The following is an 18,659-nucleotide window of genomic DNA, read 5'->3' on the forward strand; positions in this document are numbered from 1 at the left end:
TGGTCATAAGAAAGCCTATTTCTGATTTATTCATGGAGCCACTACATGGAGTGATAAAGGGAGGAGTCGCTTTAGGAAACAGTGCTGTTCCCTGGAGAGCGAAGTAATGGACTGAGCTTAGGAAACCATGGTTAACTGGTTTCTCACTCCTGCACGCTGCTGACATGGCACTGAAATGTATTGGTCACCGAGGAATTCCTAAATTAGATGTGCCATGATTGGAATTAATAGCAATGTAAAAGAAACATCACTCTGCAAAATATTAATTATAGCTCTCTGTAAGCAACAGCCTGCTGGTTATACAGCCCTGAAGCCCGTGGAAGTTGGCGGCAGGTCCTCTTCAGACTCAGCAGTTTTTGCATGAGGCTCTAGTTAAAGAACATAAGCATTTTGAACATTTGGGGTTATTTGTGTATTTTCAAGACCTATTTTCAAAAAATAGTGGTGTACTGGGAAGGGATTTGCTATATAGTACTTGAAAATCCAGCCTTTAGAGTGAGAAACTGGAGACTCTTCCTGGGCAAAAAGCCAGCCTCTCTCCAGGGGCAAAAGCCCACTTGTGCTAATGATCCTACGACAGGTGAAAACTTGGTTTTGCGAGTCTAGTCATTTGCCTTGTTTCCAGCAGGGTTTTATCAGCTGGTATTACCCCAGTAGGGGGTTAAAAGAGATATCTTGAGCTCAGCTGTATTGTCAAGGCAACAAGAAACAACCTTATGGTCATCTTCAGCCATTCACTGCAACCGTGTTACCCTCGGGCAAAGCTGTTTCTGTGGGACCCTGGTCACAGGGGGAGGCTCCTTCAGCGACAGGAAATGTTGGCTTTTGGGGAAGAGAGTGGCATGGAAAATGTCATTGCCACGTGTCCCTGGGCTGGCTTTGCTGTTTTGGCGTAGTCGGTAAAAGGGGAAAATGCACTGTGTGGACCTGGGCAGTGAAATAGGTGGTGCAGGTCCATGTGCCCAGCCTGGGGACGTTGGCTGACGAGGCTGGTCTGTGGTAGGGAGAGACAAGCCCACCCGGGTGTGCACAGCCCGAACCCCCGTACCATGCCCCAGGGCGACCCACGAGACAGAATTAAGACAATATGCAGCACCCAGTAGAGCGGTTTTGAGATGGCAGAGCTGCTGCCGAGGGTGCTGCCGGGCTGCGTGGCCGAGGACAGACGACCTCCGCCGCACCTTTCGCCTCTCACACCCCAACCAAGCTCCTTTTTGCTGCTTCCTTTGCCTCGTCCTCGTGCCATCCTTGTCCTCCTCTCCCTCCGTTCCTCCCCATCTGTGGTCTAGCTACTTCTACCCAGATAATGAGCTGTTCAGAGGATGAAACGCATCTTCCCAGCACTCGGCTAGCCGCAGAGGCAGGCAGCCAACACCAGCCTGCATTGCTGGGGGTTTGTTTTTGTTTGATCTTTACCATAAAAGCAACCAATTTGAATTCCTGGAATAATTAGCTGCCCTTTGCGCTAGTGGCTCTTGAAAAGTGAGCTGGTGGAAGAACAGAGCGGGGAGTAGGAGGGCGAGGTGGATAATTTGTCCTTTGTATCACCTCGTCTTTAGGAGGTGATGCAGTAGGTCACACTCTTCCCTCGAAAGCCAGGGCTTGGCGGGCGCATTGAGCTGCAGAGGCAGCAGGGCTTCCCTGCCCGCCTCCTGCCCTGACGCCGGGGTTTGTGTGAACCTCTCGGTCAGACTAACCCAGCCAAGCCAGCGGTTGAAGTGTTTGCGGGACTGCAGCCCAAGGCTGTGCCCTCACTTGCATGTGCAGGACTCACCCTAGTGACTGCTGTTTGTCAGGGTCCCCCGTGTTCGGCTAAAAGATAAAACCAAGATGCTGACTTCTTGGTGATGCTGAAGACTCCATGGCTTTTCCTGAGAATAGCCCAAATAGATGTAAGCTCCACATTAGCACTTTATTTTCTGCATCCTAAGAAAAAAAACCCAAAACCCACCACCACCACCACCAAGCCATGGGGTGGGGTTCTTTTTCTTTTCTAGTCCAGAGTTGTTCTTTAATGTGGGCATGTGAAGTTAAATGGTTGCCAGTTGTCACCCCAGATCTGGTTGTACCCCGGCCACAGCTAACGTAATTCAGGAGAATGCGATTTACTAAGTGCTTTGGGATTCTCAGAAATGTAAGTCACTAGAGAGACATTATAATTTTCTAAGTTCGTACTTAAGAGAGTAGTAAGTGAAGTTTCCACGTTGGAGGTGGCTCTGGTGAGGGGAAGCACTTTGCAGCCAGCCCCACAGGGTTTTTAATGCATGCTTTTTGCTAACGTGCCATTTCACTGGAATTTTCACCTTTCTGAGCAATCTTGCATACGGATGAAAGGGAGAAAAAGGAATTCAGTGGTACTCCAGGTCCTGGAGGCACCTCAGCTGTGCTGTGCTGGGAATACCCACTTTTTTGTGGCAGTGAAAGATGAAGCAGCACAAAGTACAGGGGAGAGAGAAAAAGACAAACATGAGAAAAGTGGGAGAGAAAGTAAGAGGAAAAAAACCTCATGGGTGACCTGAAGGCCAAGACAGATCAGGAAGTGGATGAGATCCTTCTGTGTATGTGTGCTCCATGTTTCTGCCTCGGCTGACCAACGTTCAGAGCATCAGGGAAGGCTGGAGAGCCCTGAAGCTGCTAATCCCCCACTAGCGGTGGTGAACGGCCTGTCCAGACGGATGTACAGAAACGTGGTTCCACCTGCACTATTGCCTCTGCTTCCCTCCCTGCAGATCACACCCCCACACCCTGCCACACACCTCAGACCTGCCATAAACACCCCAAATTAACAGGAAAAAACCTTACAGCCATCACGTGCCTCATGAAGCCAGCGGGACAGAATGAAGGTGCAGGAGAAAGGATTTTAGGGGTGAAATTCCCAACTGATTCTGGGAATTTGCAACACCCAGGTTGTAAAAACCAAACAACTGACTTGGTTCTGGGTGTTGCCTCCCAGGGTAATTCTTTCCTGACCTAATATGCTAACAGGGGCAGGAACACAACCCACCCTGTATCCTCTTGCTGGCCACCACTGCATTCCAGCGAAGGACTGGAAAAGTAAAGCAACAAAACCAAAACAGAAACTAAACTGTGTGTTAAGGAGAAAAAAAATTCTGCCTGCTTGCTGCAGGCAATCCAAGGAAGCCGTGCAGCATGAGTACAGTACAGTAAATAAAAAGTGAACAAGTGACCTCTTCTTGGTCCCCTTGGAGATAGTGGGAAGCCAGGTATTAGCAGCATTCATAGTGCTACCCCTGGTTTCCGTGATGAGGGGCCCAGAGGAGGCTTGTGTGGTGCCTGGGGAGGTGTGGGAGGCAGGGGCACGTACGCAGGCAGCGTGACCTGGCATGTGCAGGCACCAGGGTGGGCTGGAGGCATGGACCCACTGAGGGTACAGGCAGAACTGGCAGGGACCAGAGGGTCCCGTGAGGGAGGAAAGGTGGGCTGGTTTATTTATTAAATACAGGCTTACAAAATATGCTCAGCATTGGTCTAGCTGGCTCCCGTTGAGGCATACGATAAATCACCTGTCTGTGGTGGGAGCAGAGCTACAATGACACCCTCCCAAATAACCTGCCTGCAGTTCTTGCATTTGGTAGATTTCTATGGCTATAGAAGCATTTCCGTCTCCTTCCCCCATGGCCCAGTAAGTCCCATCTCGATGAAAAACTACCTCACTCAGTAGGTTCAAGTGTTCAGGGAGAGAGCATGCCTCCACCAGCCGGTCCCCTACCCACAGCTTGCAGCTACTAACCCATTTTGGCATGCAAAGGAAAGATGTTTCCTACCAAAAGCAATCAGTAGGAAGAAAAAAGGTTGAAAGAATGTTTTCCCGAAGTCCAGCTAACTCCCCAAACCAGTACTGCATCTTCTTGGCAAAAAAAGCTACATTTTTTTAAAGACATATCTGAAAATTACAGAAAGGCATTGAGTCCCTGCCCATCACATAAATCCTCAGTTCCCACTGAATCATTCAGAGTTGTGCTGCCCTGGACTTTGCAAACGCAGTCACACAGATGTGTAGAAGTCTAAATAAGATCTGTGTACAAGTCAAAGGAGTAATTTTTCAAGAGCAGCTAGAAATTGTTAGTTTTGTTTGTACGTTTGCAGCTTTTTCTTGTTCTACCGCTGCCACTGTTTCATGAGTAGACTCTGTAATATTCCACTTCAATCCATCTGAGCTGCTGGGAGATCGTGTACTTCGCAGTCAAAATGATTCATGCAGTTACATGATCCAGTGCAGAATAAGGGAGTAAGAATCCCTAATCTAGAACATTAGGGCTTATCTGTTAAACGCTGTTTTTTAACATACTGCAGAACCATCATCTTTTTTCCTTACATAAGGTTCTTCGTGGACTACTATGACAACGGCAGCACTGAAAAGCCGCGTAATACGACACTAGGAACATACTGATAGAACAGCAGCTCCTTACAACTATTCTTATCTGACCTCAGGAATAAAAACACTTCGAGATGCTTTTTTGTTGCTGAAGATTTCTGGAAATGTGTTTCATTTTTATTAGTGTATTCACAAGGCTGTTTCTGTTTATATGCTGATAGTTGACTTGGTCTGCGAGAATACATAACTAAGAATAGAGCTGTGTGGCTAATCGTATGGGGTGAGAATATTCCTGCAGTCATGCCAGAAACTTTACAAAGTTTGTTATCTATTGGAAGGGGCTTGGAGATGAGCTACCAGAATAAGTTCATGGTGACAAAAATGTTGCTTTGTAGTGAGAGAGTAAAAGGGCTCAATGTTAATAAACAGGTGTCGTGGAATTTGTTCCCAGCTTGTAATTACATGTAGAAGGTGAAAATTCCTGATATTAGAGGGCATAATATCATCTGCTGGTCCAAATCAGTGAAATTCAAACAGAAAATGAGGTTTTAAGAGTTGGAGCAGTTCGCTGAGGGAAGTGGTGAATTCATTGTTTTAAGTCAATGCTTGATTTCTCTTGAGATATGTGCTAGTTTAAAACACAACTTACCTCTTTATATTTAGGATTCACTAATGAAATTTATGGCTTGATTTAGTAGGAATTCAGACTACAGTGCCTCTTCTAATCCTAAAATCTGCATGTCTTTTAAGACTCTTTTTTAATTAATTAGTTTATTTGATGTCAGAAGAGGCCAGATGTGAGCCTGGGGTGCGGTAATCATGAAGACAGACAGTTGTGGCTCACTCTGAACTGTGGATGCAAGCTGTCCCCTTCACAGTAAGCGGTTCCTTGTTTCTTCCACAACTGGCTGCTGCGTGGCTGTGGGTGGACGTGCTGCTGCTGCTCTCCACGCTGCCTCCTCGCCCATGCCGGCGCAGATACGTGCTGACCTCTCAGGCTTGCGTACAAGTTCATGCAAGCAGCAGCCTCATGGACATCTCCGAAGGCAACTACAAGTGTGAGACTTGCATATAGCAGTCAAAATTACCTTTCATTTTCTGTATGTTACACAATGACGCAAACTGCTGTCTATATGATCTAGAATCGTATCGGTGGGTGCCCAGACTTGCTAAGCCCTTTACACTTCGGATCCCAGCTGGGTTTTATAATCTCAGTGAGAGTTGCAGGTACGAAGCCTCCGTTTCCTCAGCCAGCCCGCTGCTGGCAACTTCTGAAGACACTGGCCAACTTCAGCCACATCAGAGAGAGAGGTAGAAAACTTAGAAGTAATTTACAAAAATCTTTGCAACTTAAACATAAATGGTAGTTGGGTAAATGCTGGGGACCCTCTTCCTTGGGTAAATGTTGGGGGCCTCTGCTTCACTGAACATTAATTATTGACATAAACCAGAAACGTTGGGTGAGAGAAGGATGGCATCCCAACCCAGCTTACAGCTTAGGAATTCGGATATTCTTGCACAAACTGCATGTTCAGGTTATTCCAGGCACTCAAGACAACTGATTTGAGGTCTTCCTATAATTCTATATAAGCATCTGATACAGATAATTATATTCTTCCTGTATGAGAGTCAGCAAACTTGCACCACTTTGCTGAATTCAGACCACTGTTGAATACATAGTGTGAAAGATTAAACAAATTAGATACTGTCGTTATTAAGAGACTTTTTAGGACAAAAAGTTAATTCTCCTGTCTCGCATTATATGCTTTTTCTCATTCCTTTCATGAGAAAATTATCTTTTTAGATAGCTGATTTATTCACATTCTTAGTCTTCAAAATCTGTAAACTCTGTAGTGCATTATCACTTGAATAGGCCAAATAATTATTTGAATGCCTACTCATAGACAGTTAGCTTTCAGTAAAATTGAGGCTTTGAGAAGAACCAGAGAGAGCTACCAACAGCACTGAAAGCTAAAAATAGGTGTTTCACTCTGGGTTCTTAAAGCAGCTGAGGACTTTTGGATGATCGTTAATATACTGTGTCAAATCTAAAGTATCATGATGAATTTGGAGTGATATTTCCTAATTCTGATATTAGAGTTTTTATAGTAGAAAATATTTAGTGGATTTATGAAGGCGATCTGAAAATGGGACTTCTTGGGTTCCCTCTTGGGGAGAAGCCTAACCCTACCCAAGCATAGCCAAAGCTGTAACTTCACTGAAGCCTCACCTACAGGGTGACTCCACTGGATCCTACTGTGGGGTGCTTTCATATGGAAGGAAAAAAGTTCTTATGAGGTAGATTCATTTACACTGGGATAGTGTTGCAGATGTCAGTTGGACAAGTATCTACGTGGCGGAACGGGCAAGATATCTGTGTTAATTGTGATAATGTAAGAGAGAGGCTGGAAAGCTGCTTCTGCACTAGGCTGGGTTATATATAGTGTCTGTCACTTGTGTCCCCAGGTGCACTCCGGGGCATTTTTGGTACTGTACCTGCAAAGACAGAAAGAAATACTAAGAGAAATGTTACATGTTTCAGAATGAATTTGTTCAGTAAAAACCCAACTATGCAAAAAACCCATTTAAACTAAGAAAACTAATATGAGGCTATCCTTCAAAGTGGATCAAAAGAAAAGAACTTCTGAAATTCTGGTGCATTTATGAGATGGGCAATATGAAGATTTACATTTAAGACACACTGTGGATTTTTACTACTTTTGTAGTTGAACAATTCTCTATGAGGTAATGACACTGAAATTCAGAGATTCACCCCCTCAACTTTCAGTTTTTTAAGAACAGCAATCATTTAATTGGATTTAATTAATGTTTCATTACAACTTTGTAATCACCTAAAGGCCATATAGATGTGTAAGATCTCTTCTAATAGCAAACCAGTTTTAGCACAAGTTGGTAGTAGGAATATTGGTTAGGGTGGATGCTAGTAAGTCTATAGCATACCCATCTTAACACATAATACTGCCCTTCCAGGCTGATGACTGGCAACCTTTCATAAATTATACCTTTTATGTAAAATGGCTTTTACAAGAAATGACTGAGTCTACATAAAACTGCACAAAATTCTTCCCTTCCTCCTTTTCATTTCCCCTCAATTCTGTAGCATTTTTGAAGGATCAGGAGGTTTAGAGCTGAAAATTATAATTTGTTTTTTAAAGTTCTGGGCACCTGGGGATTGTGAAAATAATCATTCCTGTTTTACATTCATTTTTAGTTTCTAGGATACGAATAAAATTTAAAACAAGCTAATCCCTTCACCTGGTTTAAAATGGTGATGGTTCAGGCCAGCCACATGGATTTACAACAGCTAAGGATCCATCCCAGTTATTTTTAATACTTTCATGTCAAAATTGGCTTATCCAAATTTGCCTTTAAAGCATCCTTGGAGTAAGGCTCTATTTACTCAGCCCGTATTTGTCTTGAGTGCACTTTTACAAAATAGCCATAAGCACCCAAAAAGGCCACGTTTGTAATGAAAACACCTACAGACAGACTGAGCCCCCGAGGGGATGCCGCGAACGAATCAATTCGACAGCTCCTGACCGGGACTGAACCAAGCGGGAGCGTGCCGAGACACTCGGTGCGTTATATGCTCCCCTTCAGCTGCGCTTAAACTCACCTCAGCTGAAGAATGAGACTGTTTGAGGACTCAGGGAAGTGTGGGTTCTGCAAAGGCTCAGCCTTCCTGTTTGGAAAAAGAGAATTTGAAAAATCTGAGAAAACAGGGACCTACATGTGAGAACGGGACACACTGGAGGGGGTGGGCAGCACAGAGGGACAGGAGAGATGGAAGTGGGGACAGAGAGCCAGGAAAAGGGACAAAAAGGGAGTTAGGAGGGAGAGGAAAGGTAAAAAGAAGTAAGTATAAAGAGCTGGAAAAGTAAGGAAAAGAAAATAGAGAAGAAAAACAGTAAGAAAGAGGCAGGGAAGGAAACTCTGCATGTGTTTTACTGACTGTCACTGGGCTCTGACGTCCTTCCTCCACAGGGGACAGAGGTGCCCGAAGGCACCACCACTAGTCGTTAAACCTCGGCTTGTGTTAAATTTAAGCGGTGTACATCTAGAAAGAGGAGCTCACCAAGACAATCAGACCATGGCCTGGCATTAGGGCTGGAAGGAGCTAGCGGTGCCCTGCCTCTGAAACAGGGGTCCCTGCTCCCTCTGCCCCGTCTTCCCACCACCTTCCCCCCAGATCTTCGCGTGGGAGCCAGCCCTGCCGAAGGAGAGAGCTGTTTTCCTCCCTGTGCCCTTGGGTGCTGCAGGAGCCAGGAGGGCTCAGGCAGAGGCAGGGGCAGGGGCTGCCTGCGGCAGGGGGGAGAAGCACAGGCAGGAGGGGGAGCAGGAGAATGTGAGCTCAAAGGGGTTTTGGGTTCCAGAGTGCCCAGGTGCTCAGACAGGTCCACAAAGGAGCAAGGTGAAGAAGTGCACATGGGCATTACTTCTTTACTCACCATTGGCACTTCTTGGGCTAAGTGCAGTAAGGAGGGACCAGGGTTGATTCAATTCTTATGGGACCTGTGGGGTAAATTTGCTTCGATGCTTCTCTACCCCAGACAAGGTGAGGTGCAGCTTGTGTGTCCCCCCACCACGGCCATGCCCACAGCGCTGCCGGGGGCTCAGCAGAGGCCAGGTCAGGGGCTGCAGGCGGTTCCCATTCATAGAGGGCAGCGGGGGGAACATCGGCACGGGGGCTGGCAGGAGAACTGCTGGGGCTGCTGCAGGCCAGGGAGCTTGAGGAGCACAAGCAGAGGGGACGTGGGCACTGGAGCCAAGACAGGCCTCCAGGCTGGCTCCAGTGGCTCTGGGCTGCCCGTGAGCCGCTGCGGGATGGGCTCTACCCTGCTGTGGGATGCCCCCCAAATGCTGCAGGATCCTCTGGACCTGCTGTGTGCTGCCCCCAACCTGCTGCAGGATGTCCCCCAGCCAGCGCTGGGATGTCCTCCTAGACCTGCTGCGGGATGTCCCCCAGCCAGCCCTGGGATGTCCCCCAGACCTGCTGCGGGATGTCCCCAACCCGCTGGGGGGTGTCCCCAACCCACTGGGGGATGTCCCCAACCCGCTGGGGGATGTCCCCCCCCACCCCAGCCCTGCTGCCGGATGTCCCCAACCTGCTGGGGGATGTCCCCCCCCCAGCCCTGCTGGGGGATGCCCCCTACATTCGCGGGCGTCCCCGGACTGCCGTGGGATGTCCCCCGGTCCTGCTGCGGGACGCCCCCCGCCGCCGTGGGCTGCCCCCCCGCAGCCGCGGAGGCCCGTCCCGCGGCCGCGCACCTGGGCGCGGTGGGGTGCGCGCGGCGGTCCGCGGCCGCGGCGCTGCCAGGGCGGGGGTGACTCACGCTGCCGCCGACGGCAGCCCCCGGCTTTATAACGGCTGGGGCGGCCGCCGCGCCCGGCTCCGCTGCGCCGCGCTGCGCCCGCGGGGAGCGCAGGGGCCGCGGCCGCGGGACGGCAGCATGCGGAGCTTGCGCGGCGCTCCGCCGCCGCTGCCGCCGCCGCTGCTGCTGCTGCTGGCGCTGCTGCTGGCCGCGGGGCACGGCGCCGTCATCACCGGGGTGAGCGCCGCCGCACGGCACCGCGCGGGCCGGCCGCGACCGACGGCACCGACGGGACCCGCCGCGCCGGCACCGGCACCGGCGCCGGCAGCCGCGGGCGGGCGGGAGCCGGGCGGGGGGCTCGGCGGGAAGGCGTGCGGCGGCGGGGGCTGCGCCGGGAGCGGGGAGCGGCGGGGGGCTGGGGTGCTTGCGCCGGGAGAGCGGGGACAGGACTTGGGGGTCTGTCTGCGGGGAGGGGTAGCGGGACGTGGGGGCCGCCCGCGGTAAGCGATGCCAGGATGTAGGGGAGCTCTCTCTGCCGTGAGGGATGCCCGGAGCTGGGGGGGGGTCTCTCTGGGGTGAGCGCTGCCGGGGCTCGGGGTCTGCCCGGGATAAGTGACGCCAGGACAGAGGGGTCTCGCGTGGGGCGAGGGATGCCCGGAGCTGGGGGTCTCTCTGGGAGAAGCGATAACCAGGACGGGGAAGGGCGGGCTGTGCCAGGGGATGAGAGATGCCAGGGCGTGGGGGTATGTCTGGGATAAGTGATACCAGGACGTGGGGGTCCCTCTGGGGTGAGGGATGCCCGGAGCTGGGGGTCTCTCTAGGGCGAGTGATGCTAGGATGTGGGGCGTCTCTCTGCGGTGGGTGATACCAGGACTTGCGGGTCTCTGGGGTGCGGGATGCCACGGTGTGGGGTCTGTCCCTTTGGGGTGAGGGACGCCCGGACTCGGCAGGGGGGTGTCTCCAGGCTGCTCCGTGGGTGTGCAGAGGCTCCCGCTGCTTCTCCAGGGCTGGAGGCTGCTCCCCCACGCAGTCCCCAGCCCGGCTGCCCCCAAACCTGCCCCGGGAGGGCCCGGCTGCCCCCAAACCTGCCCCGGGAGGGCCCGGCTCGGGGCACTGCACCTCCTGCTTCTGCACCCGGAGTTTCTCCAGCTCCTCCAGTCCTACCGCTTGCAGGGTTGGCCCCACTATTGCAACCATCGCAAAACACTGCTTGCTTTTTTATTTTCTTTGAGTATATCTGTGTTGCTTTTTTTCCTCAGTAGGCACCCATTGCAAATGAGTCCTCTGTTGTTGTTGTTGTTGTTTTTAGGCTTGAGATTTACTTTGGTTGTGAAAATATTTTTTTTCCAAAGACATTATTTAACCCAAAGCGTTGCATCACTCTTAAATAAAATGATTTTTTTAGTGTTTGCTTTGGATTAATAACCCAGCGCTTGCATTCCTTCAGGAGCTTGCATGTCTTTTGTAACCATCAGAAGCTGTCCTCGCAGCAGCAGATTACTCCGTGGCTGTCCAGGCTCCCCGTCTGGACTTCACTGAAGTCCGTGAAACAGCTCGTAGGCATTTCTCTGGACGTCAGATCAGTTCCCAGGACTGATTAATTTTCAGAGCAGAGAGTGTGGAGGAATTTTTTAATACTCGAGAATTTTCCTTTTAAGTAGAAATATTTCTAGCAATGGAGGACCAGTTTATATAAGTCTGTGATTAGAGTTGTGGCTACACCTTTAAAGCACAATTAATCCATTAAATAGAGTAATTATGAAGCGCTGAATAACAGATCAAGGAGAAAGCAGATTCAAAAAGTAAAAATAGATTAGAAGTAGAAAATGTTACTTTATTAACTATTGCAAGGCATTTCTGCTTAAACCACTTTGATGCATTTTTGGCTTCTGATGAACAGGCAAACCTCAGACAAGAGCTGACGTAGGTGTTCCCATCCCCATCCTCTGAGCCTGAAAGGTGCTTTTCCTTTGCAATTTAAGACTTGATTCAAACCTTCCTCACTTCAGTGGTAGTTCATGTGCTGACTTCAGCCGCCTTTGAGCCAGCATTTCACTTGGGACTTTTCCCTCGAGCTGAATTTTCCACAAAACTGTGTTTAAATGGGGTGCTGAAGAGGAGTGTCCTTCAGGTTGTGTCCTGTGAACATTAGGAGTAGCAGTATGAATTACACATTGGAGATGAGGTGTGGGCAGGAGCATTTGGGTTGAATATTTAAAAAACTTGTCATACATTTTTTGAAAGGGAGCCTTAAAAGTTCTGCCAGTCCCACGGAGATGGATGGGGTTTGAGATACAACTGAGATAAAAAGGGGGTCAGGAGCTGGCTGGTGAGGAATAGCAGAGCCTGTGACTCCAGCTGAGCAGTGGATGCCGGATGCTGGGGGCAGCCAAAATCACTGGACCTGCAGTTTTTTGTGACTAGGGCAAAATTAGACCATTACAGCGCCTTTTTTTTTTTTAAGAAAGAGGTTAGAAAGTAAATATTATCTACCTGGCAGGCTGTAGTGGTAGTTTTATGGCCATATTAGTCTTATAAGTAAATACTCTGTGTGTTTGGGCTCATCTGTAGCATAGAGCTGTCTGCTTCATTAAATGTGTCTTTAGGAAGAGTGCTAGTTGTTTGGGCTACACACACTGTTTGATGGCTTGACCCTCATGCAACAGCTTTTTCCTAAATTACTAGCTGATCTGTAAATACGTATTTTGATCTGGCTTCTGCTGGTTGAAATAGTGTAATATTTACCCAGTAGAGTACAGTCTAATAGCATTTATCATGTAAATCCCAGGGTAAGATCTGCAAGCTTTTTGCCTCGAGCAAATGTTTGTTCTGATACACAGCCTTCCCCACAGCTGTTATCATCTTTTATGTACATTTTTACAAGTTGCCTGTTTATGTACTGCTGACCAGTATCTTTGGTCTGTCACTCCTGCTGTCAGACTTTAAAGAGAAGTGAGTTAATTAAGCTTACCTTTGAGGTGTAATCAGAACCTTTAACTAATGGAATTTCTCATCAGAGAAAGGAGACTGCTTTTTGCATTAAATTAATATAGTAAAAAGTCTGATAAGCTTTTGGTTAAAAAATAAGCAAGAGATGTGCAGTAACCTGTTTCCAAACCCTAACATGTCAATTGCTTTTCATGGTTTCTGCTTTTTAAAACATACACAATAGTTTGTATTTTGGTTTGTCCTTATCTAAGCCAAAAAATGTTTTTGGCTTTTTCTATTACACATTTAAGACCTCTTTTAGTTACATGTAATTCTAGATAACAACCACAGAATCCTTATTTAAAGTTCTATTTTAGCTACTTCCACTTGGACTTCTCTGATAAAACTAACACGCAGTCTTGCATTTGCAAAGGCACTCAACCATAAGATATTATCATAAGGAACTAGAAGGAATAGTTACTTAAAAGTCTTTAAATTAATGGATAATTTCCTATCTTAGCTTTTCTGTAGGACAGGATTCCTGAGTGTTTGGTGCACTTGGTCCTTGCACCTGCCTGAGCCCACTCAGGCTCCAGTCTGGGAAAGTAGAGTGGGATGTGCCACAGTCCATCAGTTCTCAGACGCTGGGACTGTAAATCACTGCCAGTCCTGGATTCGGCCCTGAGCAGCTCCGTACGTGGTCGTGGCTTTAAACATCCCGGGCTCAACTCTGAAATGTGCCAGGAGCCTGCATGTTCAGATCCATGGGAGATATAAATATTGCGAATCAGCCTTAAATCTTGTTATTCAGCCTTAATGAGCCATGATAACTTGTGGGGTGTCAGAGGCAGCTCTTGAGCACCTGATCTGTCCTATTTCTGGAATATATTTATTATTCATTTTGTTTGCCTAATGCTGTATTGAACTCCAGGCCTGCGACCGAGACCAGCAGTGTGGAGGAGGGATGTGCTGTGCTGTTAGCCTGTGGATCCGCAGCCTGCGAATGTGCACGCCGATGGGAAATTTGGGAGAAGAGTGCCATCCTTTGAGTCACCGAGTGAGTATGTCACCGGGGGGCTGTGGGACCAGAGCTGGCAGGGCAGAAAGAAACAGGAATATACTGCGCTGTACGTTACATTGCATAAAAACTATACGTGGTGAAAAGGCGGGGAAGCATCCCATGCGTTACAATACCCAGCCATTTGCATCTGTATGGAAATTAATGCTGAAGGTACCTACGTAAGGAAATACATTACTGTCAGAATTATGCTGAAGAGAATCCGAGGATGAAAGTAATACACACTTTTCAGTTTGTTTTCTTATTAGTTTGTTGTTGCCATTTTGCTTCATTACACGATCCAGAACAGCCTTAGCAGTTCCCAAGCCCAACCCTGGCAATGCCTACGCCTGTGAGCAGGAGCGTAGTAAACACCACCGACCTCAGTGGGACTGGACAAGATCCCATCACAAGCATAAAAACACCACCAGCCGATGTTGGGACACCTGGTGCCTCACGGCAGCAGGGTCCCTGCCATCAAACAGCAATGTCCAGAGGCTCAGAGCCGCTGGTGCCTTCAAAAGCCGTTGAGAAAGTGTTGGCACACACTTGTACTTGAGAACTCACCACAGGCTCTCTTCGCTTCTATTCTACCTATTAATTTTGAATATATACGTATGTATACATATATACACACACATCTATAACGCTAGTTATATATTAGTATATTATCATATGATACACTACACTATTAATATAATGATATTAACAAATACATTTATTTAAGGTTATGTAATTATGCATATTAGATGTACTATGAAAAAGGCTGTTTACTTATAAATAATACAATCTGTATACAAAAGATTGAATGGGATGTTACTAAGGAGCTTGAGAACCTGGTGGTCTTCAGAGCCATCCTCAGGGAAGGATATGGCCCAAGAGTCATCACATGTGAAAGATATCACGGCAAAAAATTTAGATTATAAATGTGCAGCTAGTTAGCTGCCTCTCTCACTGTCTCATCTAATGCCTGGCTTCTCAGGTCAGTATCTATGGTTTATTTTCTCAGTTTTAGGAATTGCAAGGCTCTGTTCTATTACAGTCAAATTTTTAAATCTTCTGCTGTGATATTGGGGACCAAATTCTCTGTTTTACTATGTAATGTAGCAGGTTTTTCTTGTAAGGGCTGTTTACATTGACAGGAGTTTCAGGATAGGAGAAATTGTCTTCTAGGGTTTTTATGAGCTTATTGCTATCGGGTAATAATTTATACTGTCTGATATATCTTAAGCTAATTGCCCATGTAATTACAGTCAGAGAAGACGCCTGTCCACCCCAGACTTGCGGTCACAGTCACTGATGTTTATAAGCTTTATGAGGTTAATTTTAGATTTAGATTCCTCACCCCACTGCTCTTTGTGACAAACACAAAGCAAATTGATTTACTGTAGTATGTGAAATTAGGTATTTTTAAGGATGGAGAGTTTGCTCAATGGTTCCTCTTCCCCTAGATATTTGGGTAGGGGGCAGCTGAGAGACCAGTTGCCCTCAGCACCAAAACCTTTCATTTGCCTGCAGGTCAGGTACAAAGCAGGCACCACCATGGCCATGCCACCACCTCAGGGACCTCCAGAGGAGCCTGAAGACACCCTGGAGGAGATGGCTGGCCGTTGGGTTTCCACCTTCTAGTTTCCTTCTCAGCAACTAGATGGCGTTGGCTGGATGCCGCTAGCAATCTCCGTTGGCATTGCAGAGGCAGGGTTTGCAGGCAGGGCCAGGCAGGTGAGGTTTGGCGGGTCAGCAGACAGAGCTGGCAGCACGGGGGTGGCTTTGCTGCCACGGTGCACCTTGCACATAACCCCCACGTCTCTCCTAGGAGCTCCCTTTTTTTCTTTTCACCTCCAAACTCCCATCGCCCCATGCTCATTAAAACCTGGTGCTGGGCACACGGCGTGGCAAAGCATGCACCGGCTCAGCCAGCGTCGCCAGCACGGGCCCCAGGCACGTGGGCGCTCTCTGTGCAGGCAGAAGCCGCACGCCCCGGCAAAGTGCCTGTCCTGCAGAGCTGTCACCCGCTGCCTGTCCCCAGCCAGGTGCGTTATTAAGCCACGTCTTCAGCATGGGAGTGCTGCTGAAACGAACGTTTCCTTGCTGCGAATGTAACGTCTTGAATAAATCATTTGAGCTGTCAGAGGGCTGAGAGGTATCTCTGAGTCAGCCTTACCAGCCCGAGGAGCTCAGATTTTAGGTTTTTCTGTAGCGCTGTGCGTGGGCACCTGAGAGGTGTGATTCCCGTGGGGAGTCCCTGGCACCCGTGGTCGGTGGCCTCTCCGCTCACGGGGCCGTGGCAGATGGCATCAGAAAGCCCATGGCATCCCTTGCTCTGGGGCTGCTCTTCAGATGGTGCCGGGCAGGGGGCTGGTGCTGGCCCAGGGCACCGCAGGCAATGTGAGCCCCCCGCTCGCCCCCCATGCCCAGCAGGGTGTCACTGGAGTCGGGCAGGTCCTTGGTGTGATGCACAGGGGAACATGTGGGACTTTCTCCCTTGACTTTTTCTTAAAGAGAAAAATTGCACACTGACACAAAGCAATCTCAGAATATTAAAATTGCAGCCTCAAAATGCCCAGAAATCAGGAAACGAGGGAATTAGGGCTGCCTGCTTGGCTGGCAGTGGCAGCTTTGTACCTCTGTGCTTCCCTCCTGCATCCCGCCAGATGCTCAGTGCACGCAGCTGGCCGGCAGCACCGTGGCTCCCAGCCACACCATCCCACTGGGCTGTCCCGCTCGGCTCATGTGCTGGCGGAGGCATGGCTCCTGTAAAAGAGGGAGCTTGTAATCAAGTTGTTAAAGAGTGTCAGTGCATGTGCACATCGTAGCGCAATTAAATTTGTTTAATGCAGTCCGTATGTATGCTCCCTGCAACACAGCGTGGCTGGAGGAGGGTGGGATGAAATGAGAAACCTCTGCCCTGTGGCGAGGGGATCCTGCTCAAAGGGAGGTCAGGCGAGATGACTTCCAGAGATCCCTTCCAGCCTGAATCACCACGGGATCCTGTGGTTCCCGGGTCCTGCTACGCAGCTGACAGGCTGCTCTGTGCCATATGGCAATGCAGGAATCAGGGCAAGCAGAAACCCCTGCACAGTAAATGCCGCAAAATACGATGCTAAAGGCCAGTGTAGTTAAGGCCAGTTCACAACAGATGCCTTTATGAAACAGGAGTAAATGGAGAACATGTGTCACAGAGGTAGATGTACACAGCAACACAGACCGTTACATTTTGCTCTTAACTGTGGCTTGGCTGGGAAATGCAATGGGGTTGGCTTTGCCATCTGCTCTCCAGCCCCTGTGCTGCAGCTCGTGGGGATCTCCTGCCATGGAGGGAGGCGGGCAGCGTTCCCCATATCCCCGCTGTTCATCCAAATCCATCCATCCCAAGCACCATCGCCTGTGCTCCCTGTCCCTGATGTCTGTGCTCTTTGTCCCCAGGTTCCCTTCTCAGGGCGGCGGATGCACCACACCTGCCCGTGTCTCCCCAGCCTGGCCTGCGTACGGATTTCTCCCAGCAAATTCAAATGTTTACCAGACTTCAGAAAAGAAGATGTCTTTTTTTAGCAGGAGCTATTCTGTGCTAGAAAGAGCCACTCAATGTATTCTTTTTCTTGTTATTGTGACAAACAAGGTACTTGCCAGGGGAAGCCCTTTACCATACTTTCCTGCCTCACTAACATTAAAACTGAAGATGAGATACTGTGCTGTAGTGGCCAAGGTTTTCACGAGGGACTTGTGGTGGCAGATGCTTTCATTTTGGGGTGAGCAAAATGTCATCTGCTAAAGCAACACTGCTTTCTGAGGGCAGGAGCTTAACGATTTCTGAACCATCTCGTGGTCTTCATGGTTCCAGCTTAACCCCAGAATGAAAACCTCCAAGATTATTGTCAGTTTTGGAAAATTTTGGCTATGTTTTTACACTTTGGAATGCCTGAATTGAACTGAGAGTTTAATAATTGCATAGTGTGAAGCATATGATGATTGCCAAAAAACTGTATTTACATTACATTTTGTATCTTTATTAATATAACTGTATTTGTAAGTTAGGCGCATCTCTAGGGTAAAAGTTTAACCAATAGATGTAGTTTTTACACTTTTTAAAAGTGGCAGGTGGAACCAAAACATTTAAATATTCAAAGCATTAAAAGATTTTGTTATTTTAGTATTATAAGATGAGAATAAGTTGTTGTTATTTGAGTTGGTGTAAAACTACCTGATCATCTCAAACTATGTATTAAGATGTAGTTTATATTAAAAAAGGAACCCTGAAGTTTATTGTAATGGGCTGCCTGACTTCTTGTATATGTATCAAATTTGCTGTGTAAAAATTCTGTATCAGAATAATGGCAGTATATGATTTGATTTATTTTAATATTATAACAGTATTTTGTCATTGTGGTTTTCCATTTTTCTTCACTGTAATGTGTTATCACACACTTGATTCACCCAAGCTAGCAGAGCTCCTTACGGATAGCTTAGCAAAAGCTTATATGCCTTTGGCTGCTTTTAGGGAAACTCAGCAGTTTACAAGGCATGAACTCCTCAACCAAGCTGCAGTCTTAGACGATGGAAGAATCTTGGTGTAGCTAATACGAGAGGTTTTTCTTGGCACATGCCTCAAAGGATCAACTTTAACCCGGCAAACATATAATTTGTGGGTTTTCTATGAAATACTGTGTAACTTCATATTTACTTGTCAGTCCCTGGAGCTGGAATTCCAATAGTTTGTGTGAGTTTCACACATTTCTTGCTCTCAGACATGCAAACATATGCTGGAACTGGAAAAGTGAAGTCATTCATCTTTCAACAATCAGTGCTTTGCTGCTGATGACGATGAGGGGTTTGGGAGAAGTTAGCACACTTGTATTAAAGCAAACACCTGTATTAAAGAAGATGAGAAATGTCCCAGCGAGTTTACCAGGTACCTTCCACTGGGCTCCACAGCCTCCATGAAGAGACAGAAAGGAACAACTGCATCTGCTGTTTGGTCAGATCCTTGTGGATCCTGCACAAGTTA

At 48.0% G+C, this 18,659-nt stretch overlaps 1 protein-coding gene across 1 annotated transcript; it reads left to right on the plus strand.

The window, feature by feature from the left end:
* Window positions 1-9,672: 9,672 nt before the first annotated feature.
* PROK2 (prokineticin 2) lies at window positions 9,673-18,015 on the plus strand. Its single transcript, XM_072876295.1, has 3 exons — window positions 9,673-9,906; window positions 13,529-13,654; window positions 17,081-18,015. The coding sequence occupies exons 1-3, from the start codon at window positions 9,808-9,810 to the stop codon at window positions 17,204-17,206; spliced, it is 351 nt and encodes a 116-aa protein (XP_072732396.1). The 5' UTR covers window positions 9,673-9,807; the 3' UTR covers window positions 17,207-18,015.
* Window positions 18,016-18,659: the final 644 nt, after the last annotated feature.

Source organism: Ciconia boyciana, chromosome 11, assembly GCF_034638445.1.
Source record: "Ciconia boyciana chromosome 11, ASM3463844v1, whole genome shotgun sequence".
NCBI lineage: Eukaryota > Metazoa > Chordata > Aves > Ciconiiformes > Ciconiidae > Ciconia > Ciconia boyciana.

Coding starts and splice junctions, on each gene's coding strand:
- PROK2 (XM_072876295.1), top strand. CDS start 9,808: ATGCGGAGCTTGCGCGGCGCTCCGCCGCCGCTGCCGCCGCCGCTGCTG. Junction 9,907..13,528: donor ACGGCGCCGTCATCACCGGG/GTGAGCGCCGCC, acceptor ATTGAACTCCAG/GCCTGCGACCGAGACCAGCA. Junction 13,655..17,080: donor GCCATCCTTTGAGTCACCGA/GTGAGTATGTCA, acceptor CTTTGTCCCCAG/GTTCCCTTCTCAGGGCGGCG.